The sequence below is a fragment of the Choloepus didactylus genome, assembly GCF_015220235.1.
Source record: "Choloepus didactylus isolate mChoDid1 chromosome 25 unlocalized genomic scaffold, mChoDid1.pri SUPER_25_unloc1, whole genome shotgun sequence".
In the NCBI taxonomy this organism is placed as follows: domain Eukaryota; kingdom Metazoa; phylum Chordata; class Mammalia; order Pilosa; family Megalonychidae; genus Choloepus; species Choloepus didactylus.
In genome coordinates this window covers 2,334,458-2,346,113 of record NW_023637606.1, presented here as the reverse complement: position 1 = coordinate 2,346,113, position 11,656 = coordinate 2,334,458, and the positions used below count along the sequence as shown (strand labels likewise).

The 11,656-nt window shown below is 58.3% G+C and overlaps 1 protein-coding gene across 1 annotated transcript; it reads left to right on the top strand.

The window, feature by feature from the left end:
• Positions 1–2,133: 2,133 nt before the first annotated feature.
• Positions 2,134–10,288, top strand: TLE5 (TLE family member 5, transcriptional modulator). Its single transcript, XM_037823930.1, has 7 exons — positions 2,134–2,291; positions 3,115–3,212; positions 5,858–5,921; positions 7,219–7,263; positions 7,847–7,909; positions 9,024–9,098; positions 9,181–10,288. Exons 1-7 carry the CDS (start codon positions 2,265–2,267, stop codon positions 9,400–9,402), a joined length of 594 nt encoding a protein of 197 aa, XP_037679858.1. The 5' UTR covers positions 2,134–2,264; the 3' UTR covers positions 9,403–10,288.
• The last annotated feature ends 1,368 nt before the right edge of the window (positions 10,289–11,656 follow it).

Here is an 11,656-nt window from a genome sequence, read left to right as displayed (position 1 = left end):
GAGCCCAGAGCATTGTAAAAACATGCAAGGGGGTGGTTTGTTATTATTTATAGTTTGGGCTGCACTTCTGGAGTTATCTACACACTGAAAAACCCTTTCTTCTTCAAAGCAAAAGCCGGGGTCCTTTCCTGTGGTCCAACCCCAACCCCTTGGGACTGGGGGTGTCTGTGTCTGATTCTGTCTCTCCTCCCCCCGCAGACTGAAGTGTTGGGCCTGTAACCTGGGCCCAGGGCCCCCAGCCCCAAGTTCCGAAGGGCCCTGTGTCTATTTTCTGCTCTGTGGCTGCCCGCCAGACATTCTAAATAATTTCGGCAAAAGGGGCTCTGTATTTTCATTCTGCCCTGGTTGGGGGGCCACCACAAAGTCTATAGCCAGGTCCTGATCAGGGGTCCCAGTACAATTCGTGGGTCCTGCTTATTCCGGGACCTGACAAGAATATCAAAGAACTTTCCCAAAGTCCGTTCGTTTTTCTCCTATGGTGTCAGGATGGAAGATAGCTCTGTATTTGCCCAGCAGGCCACCCTCCTCTTGTGCTAATTTTGGCCCTTTCAGATTGTGTCTTTTTGCACCATCATCATGGATTTATTTTTTGCACGGATTTTTATTTTTTAAAACTCTGCATTAAAATACTATCTTGTACACAGACGATGGAATATTACCGTGCTCTAAAAAGGAATGCAGTTCTGACGTGCTACAACATGCACAAACCTTGAAAATGTCATGTTGGGTGAAAGAAGCCAGACAATAAGGACAAAAATTGTACAATCCCACTGATATGAAATAATTAGAATATGCAAATTTCTAGAGTCAGATTAGAATACCGTTTACCAGGGTGGGGGGTGGGGACTGTTTGGGGGGGGATGGAAAAGTTTTGGATGGTGGCGATGGTGGTACAAGATTGTGACTATAACTGACACCTCTGAATCCTGAATCCTTTACTAGGAAGTGGTTAAAATAGGAGACGTTATGTTGCATTTATGTTACCACGATAATATATTTAAAAAAAAAACTGCAAAAGAAACACGTGTGTGTGTGTATTGTCTGAACAGCCTCAGCTAGAAGGTGACCATCAAAACCCAGGACAGGCCCCCCAGGGACCCCACCTCGCTGGGTACAAGCCTAAGTCCTCCCCACTGTCCCTAAGGCCTTGCACATCTGCTGTCACCCCCTTGTAGAACCAGCTACATTATTCGCACATCCGGGTGCAAAACCGAAACTGCAGGCTTTTTGTTCAAAAACTAGTAACAATGTCAAGAGGCAACGCGGGACATGAAACCTCCCTGCACTCATCTCCTTCCACAATCCCCTCTGTGCCAGGCGCAGCGCTGCCCCAGGGCCTTTGCACTGGCTGTTCCAGCTTGCAGACCTTGTCTTCCACCCCCACACCCCTACTGGCTCCCTGCCACCCCTTCTTTAGGTTTGTGAGCCCCTCTCGACCTCCCCCCCGTTTAAATTGCGCTCTCTCATCACCATCTGAACCCCAGGAATCTGGCCAGTGGATTTGCTCCTTGTCCGCCCATGTCAGCTCCCCTTGGAGCAGCCTTGGCACACAGTAGGCGCTCAATAAACGCCCGCCGCAGGGGCGCCTCCTCGGAGGCAGGCGGTTATCACCGCTGCCTGAACTCGGAGAAAGAAAGAAACTGAGGCCAAGGTCACCGAGCCTGGCCCCTTTCTCTGACAGATGGGGAAACCGAGGCGCAGCGGGCGTGGGCGGGCTGGGGGCGCGCCGTGGCCAAGGTCACCGCGCCCGGCTGGCCCTGGGGAGGGCGGGCGGCCTGGGGGGGTGGGTGGGGGTGGGGGTGGAGGTGGGATGGGGGGGAGAGGCAGGCGGGGGTGGGGATCCGCAGGCCTCCCCGGGCGCGCGCTCCCCCCCCTCCGGCGGCGCGCACGGGGCTCGGGCAGCAGCAGCGGCGGCGGCGGCGGCAGCAGCAGGTGGAGCCGGAGCCTCCGCAGCGCCGAGGCCGCGGCCACCGCCGGCGTCGCCGCCATTAGACAATAGGAGCGGCGGCCGCGAGTGCGGGGAGGCGGGCGGCGGGGCGGGGCGGGCGGCGGGCGCGCAGGAAGCGGGGCCCGGGGCGCGCCGGGGCCGGGGCGCGCGGGGAGGGGGCGCAGGAAGCGGGCGAGGCCGGGCGCGGGAGGCGGCGGCGGCGGCCCCGGGAGCTGCCGATCGGCGCCGGGACAAAGGCGCGGCCGCCCGGCGCCCCGAGCCGCCCGAGCCGGGGCGCACAGCCGGGGCGCAGCGCGCGCCCCCCGCCGCGACTGACATGATGTTTCCACAAAGCAGGCATTCGGTAAGCGGGGCCCGCCCGGCCCGGCGCCCCCTCTCCACCCCCCACCCTGAATCCCCCCACTCACACCCCCACCCCACCCCCGCACCGCCGGCTCCAGGGCCCGGTTCCCTCCTGCGCTCCCCCCCCCATCACCACCACCAGCAGCTCCCGGGCCCCGCACCCCCCACCGAGCCAGGCCTTGGCCTCGGGCCTGGGGCGCTCCGGGAGCCCCGCCGGGCACCCTTGGCGCCGGAGATCCTTTTGGGGGCCTGCTGGGGGGGGGGAGTAGGGAGATGGCGCACCCCTCCCGGAAGAGCGCGGCCTCGGGAAGGGCGCTGGGGATCTGGGGTGGGTGCACCCCCCCCCGGAAGATCAGGCCTGGGAGAAGAGGCCCTTCCCCCAAGGGGACTTTGCAAGGAGGCCCCCCCCCACCTCCCGCTCCAGTTCGAGGTGGGGGTTTTCTAGGACGCGTCCTTTTCCTACCATCCCCCCCCTTCCCGGGGCGGTTGGGGCGCTCGGATGTGCACCTCCCACCCCCCACTCCGGGTGCTTTGCAGGAGCGGTAGAGGGCGCACCCTGCCCCCACCAAGGGCGGGCCTTCAAACGCACCCCCAAGGCTGGGGGTGGCGGGGGACGAGGCGGCTCCGGGCGCACCCACCCCCTCGGCTTCCCGCGGGAGAGGCGGGGGCAGGAAGCGCGGGCGGGGGCCGCGCCAGGGGCTGTAAACACGGGCCCAGGAAGTGGGGCAGGAGTGGGGGGGGCACGCTGCAGCTGCGGCGATCGCGGCCTGTGGGGCGGCCCGGCCCCCCGCCTGGCCCTGACCCGGGCCGCCCCCTCCCCGCAGGGCTCGTCGCACCTACCCCAGCAACTCAAATTCACCACCTCGGACTCCTGTGACCGCATCAAAGACGAGTTTCAGCTGCTACAGGCCCAGTACCACAGGTGAGCCGCGGGCGGGGGTCCCAGGGGCTGGGTCAAGGTGGGGGGGGGGGTGTCCGAATCCTGCCCATCCCCCACCCTGCGCCGAGGGCAAGATTGAGGCCTGGAGGGGGAGGTCGTGGCCTCTGTTACAGACCTCGACTTATGCAAACAATATGTGCATAGAGATTCTTATTATATCTCCCCAAATCCTAAGGACGTTCCTGACATTAACTCATTTATTCTTAAAAACAGCCCCATCCCACAGCAAGGAAAATAAGGCACAAAAAAGTTGTGCCCAAATACGCAGCTGCCTGGCTTCAGAGCCCCCGTTCCACCATCCCTCATAGATTAAAAACCTCCTAACAACTGGAGTTAGGGGACAGAACCTCCTGCCACCCTCCCCCCCAAAATTTGTTATCTCTGCCCAGTTTTGGGGAGAGGCTTCCTGGCTTCCAGCAGATTCTCCAAGCGGATTCTGTTGCCCAAATTTAATCTAACGTTTCTAAAAGGCCTGCCATGGGCCAGATCTGGCTGGAAGGAACTGTTCCTGGCTTCCCTTTAGGTTTAGGAAAAGTTAAGCCCAGAGAGGTTAGGGGTTTCCTTCGGAATGCACAGCAAGCGTGAGGAAGCAGTGAAGCTGAGCTTTGAACCCGGGTCTAAGAATGCAAATTCTCAGCCCCTCTGTCCTGGAGGGTGGGGGCTGGACTGGGAATCCGATGAAAGTGCTCTTTGAAGGATCCTGGATTTTCTCTGGGAAGAAATGGGAATGCCAATTTGTTTTTTTAACGCAAATATCCACTCTTTTTGGGTATTCCCCATGTGCTAAATACTGAACGCATTCCCTCTTGTTTAGTGTCCCCCGCTGTGCTATCATGCTGCCCATTATAAAGATGTGGAAACTGAGGCAGAGAGGGTTGAAGGCATCGGAGGGTGTGGGGGCTTTGTGTGGTAGACTTGGACGTTTTGGGCCCATTGAGGGGGTCTCCCCCTGCCCCAGCCAATGCCCAACTCACCGGGAGCCCACAGTGGTCCCAGGGTAAAGTCAGGGAGTCAGATAGCTAACAGTACTGTGTGACCCCAGGCCAGTTGGAACCCCATCTAAACTACATCTCCATCCGCTGGACCTGGGCATCCCATGAGGGTAGACATCTGTCTGGTTCCTCAAGAATGGCTGGAAGTCCAGAGAATGGGGTGAAATTGCCTGGGTTTTTTTTTTTGTTTGTTTTTGTTTGTGTCTTTATTTTCGGCAACAGTTGCACACTTTTAAAGAAAATTAGGGAAAACCAACGCTAGTGGGGACCAAAGAAACCCCACTCATGGGCATGTCCATGTCGCGGGCAGTCTCGTGGTGTAAAATGCCGGTGTCCCGGGGTGATGAGTTCCACCTGCATTAATTGAGCGCTTACTGCATGCCAGGCTCAGTTCGAAGAGCTCTCCTTGAATTAATTCATTTAATCCAGCAAACCATCCTAGGAGGTCAGTACTTAGCAGACGAGAAACGGAGGCTCAGAGAGGGAGAGGAATTTGGCCAGGGTCACACAGCAAGGAAAGGACAGCACTGCGCTTTGAACCCAGTTCATGTGGCTGAGGAGTCTGAGCTCTGACCCATTCTCCCTCTCGGATGGTGGGGGATGGCCAAGGTGGGCCGAGGTGGGTTTGAAGCGAGAGCCGGGCTCTTTGGACCCTTTGTCTGATCGGATTTAATAGAGTAAAGGATTAGAGAGGCTTGTCCACCCCCCCCTCCCAGGTCTTTTCTCCAGCCCTGACATCCTCGTGGGGAGCTTTGAGAGGTAAATGCCCACAGCTCATCTTTGCTGGGGGAGCAGGAGAGACGGATAACAGCTTCTAGAACCCCACGTGGTGGAAAGGATGTGTTTTCTCCCAGTTGAAGAAAGAAAGCAATTACAGAGAAAGAAACAGGGCAGCAAGCTCTGAGCTGGGCCAGCCCCCTCTTGGTTTTACCTCCAAGAAAAAGGAGAAGGGGGCCCGGGGCCTGTCTGGGCCTCCTTTGACCCACCCACAAAGGAGCTGGGACCCCTTGGAGATTGCCAGTTGAATCTAGGCCAGAGCTGGCCCTCCCAGCCCCCAGCCTGCTGCTCGCCCTTGTCACAATGTCTGTCTGTTCCTCCTTCACCGGAAAGTTTCCCGCAGTGATGGGGAATGTGGCCTCTCAAACCTGCCTCGCTGCTTCTTGGCTGTGTGACCTTGAGCAGCTTACTCAACCTCTCTGGGCATCATCTGGAGAAAATGAGAGTGACGATAATTCTGTTGACCTCTCAGCCGATTTCACAAGGATCGGATGAGCTGGAATCCCGGGCTGGCACAGACGCAGTGCATTTGTTTTCCTTTTTGTCATTTTGTGTTACGGTTACTTCCTTCATCAGCAGTCTAGACGGCCGGTTTCCTATCCCCAGTTTACAGTCAGGGAAACCGAGTCGCACGGCTCCTCTCCCGGCATCACAGAGCTCAAAAGCCATCAGTTCCCCCGAGTTCAGCAGGTTGTGATTGACCCTCATCGAGGTCTGTGGCTTGACCCTGAAGGCTTGAGCTGATCTTGTCTATACCCGGAACTTGCCTCAGTTTCTTCCCCTGCCCCATGGGGGAGCCTGAGCCTGGCCTCTGCCCTGACTCGGATCATATCCCCGCGCCCCTTCCTCCTTCCTCAGCCTGAAGCTCGAATGTGACAAGCTGGCCAGTGAGAAGTCAGAGATGCAGCGTCACTACGTGATGGTAAAGTCCCCCTGGCCCGGCGGGCAAGGATAGGGGGTGGCGGGAGGACGGACGGACCCCAGACCTGCCTGCCCTCCGGGACAGCTGCCCTTTAAACCCTGGCTGCCTTCTCTGGGGAGTCCGAGGCTCAGGGCCTGTCCCCCACTCAGCTGGCCCTGCCGGGCTGAGCCCGCCTTGGTCTCCTGGCTGCATGCCGAGGCGGTAGCCGGAGGTGCCAAACCACCGGATTGTGGCTGAGCCTGCCAGGTCCCCCCCGCCTGTCCTTGGCAGCCGGGCACCAGCACCACCGGCTGTGGCAGTGAAAAGTGGGGGAGCAGCTGGCCCCTCCTGCTCCTGCCCCCAAGGTTCTCCGGACAGCTGAATGCTTAACCCCTTCCCGCCCGAACGGTGGAAGAGCTGCCACCCCTCGTGCCCCACTCCCTGCATTCCGAGACCTGACACTTGAGGCCCTGCCCAGCTGAGCTGCCAGAATCACTTGCTTGGCTTCATACCCGCCAAGTGGCTATTTCCACATCAAAAACTCCCTGCCTTGCCCCACCCCTTGCCCAGCCCAGCAGAATTCTCCGAGGGTCCTCAGCCCAGACCCTCTGCTCTCCCACGCTTTGGGGGACAGAAATGGGGCAAACGATGGGACCCAGGACTGGGGGGGGGTGGTCCCAGAGGGAGGCATTGCCTGAGGTGGAAACCACGAAGGCTGCCTGGAGGATGGGACATTGCAGCTGGGATCTTGAAGGATGAGTAGGAGCTCGCCGGGCAGAAAAAGGGGAAGGCATGCCAAAGCCTGGGAATGAACTTGGCTTTCTCCTGGGAGTGATGGGAGGGTTTAGAGCAGGGGGGTGGGGTAGGGTCAGAGCTGGGGCGTGGAGCCAGGGAAACTGCAGGTTCCAGAACCAGGCCCCAGAAGGCTTTGTTTATCCTTGATTATTTCTACCCAGGGAGGCAAACTTCCCCGAGTCTGGGGCCACCCGCAGACAGGACACATAAAAGATAAAAGATTGGGGGCCCTGGATTATGCGGGGAGGGTTGAGGGCTTGAAACCAGGAGAGCCAGGCCGGGCTGGGCCTGAAAGCTTCCCAGCTTCTGGGTGGGGGGGGGTGTTTTCTTTTTCTCCCTCACTCTGTCTTTTTCTGTCCCTCTCCCCCCACTTCTCTGTCTCTCCCCCTTTTCCTCTGGCTCCTCTTCTCTGCCTCTTGCTGTCTTCTCCCTCTCTGTTCTCTTGTCTCTCCCCCTCTTTGTCCTTCGATGCCCCCCCATCCGTCCCCACCTCCATCTCTCTCTCTGTCTCCCCCCCCCACAGTACTACGAGATGTCCTACGGCTTGAACATCGAGATGCACAAACAGGTATTCTTTGCCTTCCCCTGCTCCACACCCCCAGGCAGGTAGAAGCCCGCCCCTTGGCCGAGCCCCAAGTCCTCCTGGTTATCTTCTTACCTCTTAGCCTCCCCAACGTACACACTCCGTTCTTGTTTCTCTTGGGCCTCCCTGGGAGTTTTCTCCTTCCTGGAGACCTTCCCCCGGGCCTGCCAGCCGGCCACCCACCCCTAGCCAAGGTGCTGCAATACGCTGTGTGACCCCAGGGAGCCTGCTCACCCTCTCTGGTTTCGTCTGGACAAGGCCAACCTTAGTGAAAGTCCCCGGATGACGAGGCCAGCACCCTCCACCCCTCCCCGCCTCTTCCACGGAGCGCCCTCACCTTCCCAGGACCCCCCGATTCCTATTTGAATCCCACCTCTGCCGCTGGTTGTGTGTCCTTGGACCCTGGAGAGGATTTTGCTGGCCCAGCCCTGCCCCGACCCGGCCACCTCTCGGATAGACAGAAACCCTGGGTTTGGGGGCCGGGGCACCCCTGTCTGGACCTCCTGGGGCTGCTCCTGCCCCCCAACCACCCCCACCCACCCTCGCCTGAACCGTCTGTGCCTTCCAGGCCGAGATCGTCAAGAGGCTGAATGGGATCTGTGCCCAGGTCTTGCCTTACCTTTCCCAAGAGGTAAGAGGAGCCGGGGTGGATGGGCCTTGAACTTGCCCCTGGGGCCTCCCAGCCACCCGCCCCGGCCCCAGCAGGCCCCGCCGTGGGGAGAAGAGTCGCCAAGCTGGAGCAACTCCAGGGGTTCGGGGAGGGGCCGCACCTCACAGGGTGGAATTCCCAGCCCCAGTGAGTCATTTCATGGTGAAAAATGCCAGATATGCCAGAGACGGCACCAAGAAGTCTTTTTCCCCTTCTCCCATCCGCCTTTCGCCCTTGGGAGACACAGCGGCGGTGGGGGGGGGTGCGGGAGTCAGCGGAGGGACCCATGCACACCGACGCAGAAACAGACACGCAGATATGCACAGATGCACCCACAGACGCAGACACACAGATGCACGTGCAGACGCTTGGAGATAGTTGCACATGCAGACACAGAGACTCACACGGATACACAAACATAAATACATGCACAGCAGAATAAGTAGACAGACACAGACATAGCAGATGTACACACACACATACACAGTCTCTTGTCTCTCTTTCTCTCTCTCTCTCTCCCCCCCCCCAAGATAGACCAGTTGCCCAGATCTTTCCCTTCCACCCCCTGCCCCACCCCAACCTTGGATTCTGAGGTTTTTGGTCCCATCAGATCTCAGGGGCCCCCAGGCCAGGCCAGGCCAGGCTTCTGCTGATAAGTCATCATTTCTTTTTTAATCCCTGCCCATATCCCACAGTCCTTTGGGTGAAATATAGCAAAATGCCCAGAGACGATTCCATGGGTGCAGAAGGATACGAGGAAATCCGCAGAGAGAGGCCCCAGGACCCTGCCGACCCAGACTCCATAGGGGCTTCCCACGGGGGCTTCCCAGTAGCCAAGGCAAAAAGGGAAAGACTCTGGCATCTGAGAGCCTGATCTCTTGCGTGCTTGGGATCAGGGCTTCCCTGTGCTGTTGGGCAGGTTGTGCACTGCACAAAGACCCACTTCTTTTTCTTTTTTGGAGTCTTCTGTGCATGTTCCAGGAGACTGAGTTTCGATGAAGGGAAGCAGCAGAGAGTGGGCTTCCTGTTGGGGTGGAAAGCTCTGGGAGGGGGTTCTCCCGGCTCTGTGTCACCCACCCTCACCCCCTTTTTCCAGCACCAGCAGCAGGTCTTGGGAGCCATCGAGAGAGCTAAGCAGGTGACTGCTCCTGAGCTGAACTCCATCATCCGAGTAGGTCCAGGGCAGCGGGTGGGTGGCTGGGCAGGCAGGCCAACCTGAAGGGGCTAACGCGCCCCCTTTCTCCGCCCTGTAGCAGCAGCTTCAAGCCCATCAGCTGTCCCAGCTGCAGGCCCTGGCTCTGCCCCTGACCCCGCTGCCCGTGGGGCTGCAGCCACCCTCGCTGCCAGCCGTCAACACAAGCACCGGCCTCCTGTCCCTGTCTGCTCTGGGGTCCCAGGCCCACCTCTCCAAGGAAGACAAGAACGGGCACGATGGTGACGCCCACCAGGAGGATGATGGGGAGAAGTCGGATTAGTGGGTGGCCAGGAAGTGGGGGGACAAGGGGGGGGAGACAGACAGATCCACAGAGAGAGGGAAAGCTCAGCCCATGAAAGTCAAGCTGGGGATTGGCTACTTCCCGTAGTATTTATGGCAGCCGCCGGCTGGACCCCTGGCCCTGCTCGTGCACCACCCCCGAGCTTTGCCCCTGCCTCCCCCCTGCTACTGTCCCCCCAATTCCCAGCCTCCCTCCTCCTCCTCCCCTACAGCCTGCCCCACCTGCTTACTCCACAGGTGAGGCAAACAGGAGGCCAGGCCGGAAGGGAGCAAAACTTCAAGAAGCCCCGACACCCCCCTGCACCCCCCGTTTCACACACACGAGTCCCTGACAGTCTGCCCGCCGGGCCCCCCTCCCTGGCACCGCATGCAAACAACGCTAGCTGCCCCCCTTCCCGGCCCTGGGCACCCACCTCCGCCCCCTGCCCCATCTGCCCACTCATCACTTCTGCAAGTTCCAGACGCTCTCCACCCACCCGGTCCTCTCCCCCCACCCACCAGAGGGGGACACAGGGAAGCAAGCTTAGCTGGGACAGGCGGGGTGGGGGTGGGCGGCCCAGGGTCTCCACCCCCCCTCTCCCCCTTCCCAAATAAAGATGAGGGTACTAAAGTTGCGTTGGTTTGGATTAATTTTTTTTTTCTCTTTCCAGTATACTAGCTTGTCATTTAAGAGAGGGGATATTAAAAAAAAGAAAGAAAAAGGTTTAAAAAAAAAAAAATTCAACACCCCCACCTGTGTCTGTATTTAGCTTTTTAGACTGTCAGCTCTTTTTGTGTTCAGTTGTTTGATCTCCGCGGAGAGAAGTGAAAATGCTGTATTGAGGGTGGGCTTAGCTGTGCCTTTCAAATAAAGATGTGAGAAGGTTGCTGGTTGTGTTTCTGCCTCTTGTGTTGCAAGCTGCCCGCGGTGCCCCCTTTCCCGGGGGAGGAGGGGGCTCCCTTCAAGTCTGTGTGAACCGGACAGGGGATTGAGGGGTCCCCACAGAGTCAGCATTTGCACGCACCTCGGTGTCCACCCCCCAGACTTGATGCATGGCCCAGAGAGGGGCAGCCAGGGGCTCTAGGTCACACAGCATGCAGTCCGGGGGAGGCAGAACTGGGGTTCTTGAGGTTTTGACAGGTGGAGAAAGGGCACAGTGAGGCTAAGGGGCTCCCCAGGGGTCGCCAACTAGTAAGTAGCAGGGCTGGTTTCTGAGCCCCAGATCAGAAGGCTTCTACGTTATGTTCTTTTCCTGTTGAGACTGCAGCATACTTCCCCGTCAAACACGTGCGTGCACACACACACACACACATACACACACAGTTTTTACAGATCAGGGAATAGACTCCCAGAAAGTGTGTTGTTTGCTAAGCCAGCCTCCATCCTCCAAAGGACATCTTGGAGACTCGCCCACGTGGCTCACCGCCTGGGGAAGCCAGGAGAGTGTCTCACGTCCCTAAGGAGGTGGCCCGGGGGTTGGTGGGTGCTGGGTGAGCATGCCAATCTCCTGCTGGGTACACCCAGAAGCTCCCAATAGGGTCACCTTCCTCTTAGCAGCGAGCTTTGCACAGAAAGCCCGAGTTTGCATCACTTGGGTGGGGCAAGCAGTTCAGTCTGCTTCCAGAAGCTGTTTGGCTTTCCCCTGAATCCATCCCCCAACAGAAAAGCTACTTGATTCCACCAAAAGACACAAGCAAGGGTGTGTTCAGAGCTGTCAGAGTTAGTCATACTCGCCCCAAATTGGAAACTCCTGGAATGTCCATCAAAGGCACAATAGATCAGCTGTGATGTGTTTGCACAATGGAATACTACGCAGCAAGGAAAAGGGATGGCCACCTCTGCTCAGCATGCACATCTCACACACGCAATCTGGCAGGAGAGAAGCCTGATACAAAAGAGATATTGCCGTGTGGTTCCACTTTGATACAGAACAGAAGCAAGCCCCACGGACACAGTGTCGGACTCCATGGGGCTTAGTTACCCTTGGTGAGGGGCAGAGGAACTAGAAGGGGCACGAATGGGCTTTTGGAGGGCTGGCCAGGTTCTGTTTCTTGCCCCTGGGGTATGACATGGGCTGCTCACTGACAAAGTGTCTGTTCTTCTGGATGTGTGTTAGGTTTCACAATTTTTCAAAAATTATTTTAAAAAGAGAATAATGGGTTTCCAGGACCCTCAGAATCAATTCCCATTTGCTCACCCAGGTGTGAGAGACCCTGCAGGGCCTGACCGGCTGGCTGCCCACTCCTCCAATCAC

Coding starts and splice junctions, on each gene's coding strand:
- TLE5 (XM_037823930.1), top strand. CDS start 2,265: ATGATGTTTCCACAAAGCAGGCATTCG. Junction 3,213..5,857: donor CTACAGGCCCAGTACCACAG/GTGAGCCGCGGG, acceptor CTCCTTCCTCAG/CCTGAAGCTCGAATGTGACA. Junction 7,264..7,846: donor ACATCGAGATGCACAAACAG/GTATTCTTTGCC, acceptor TGTGCCTTCCAG/GCCGAGATCGTCAAGAGGCT.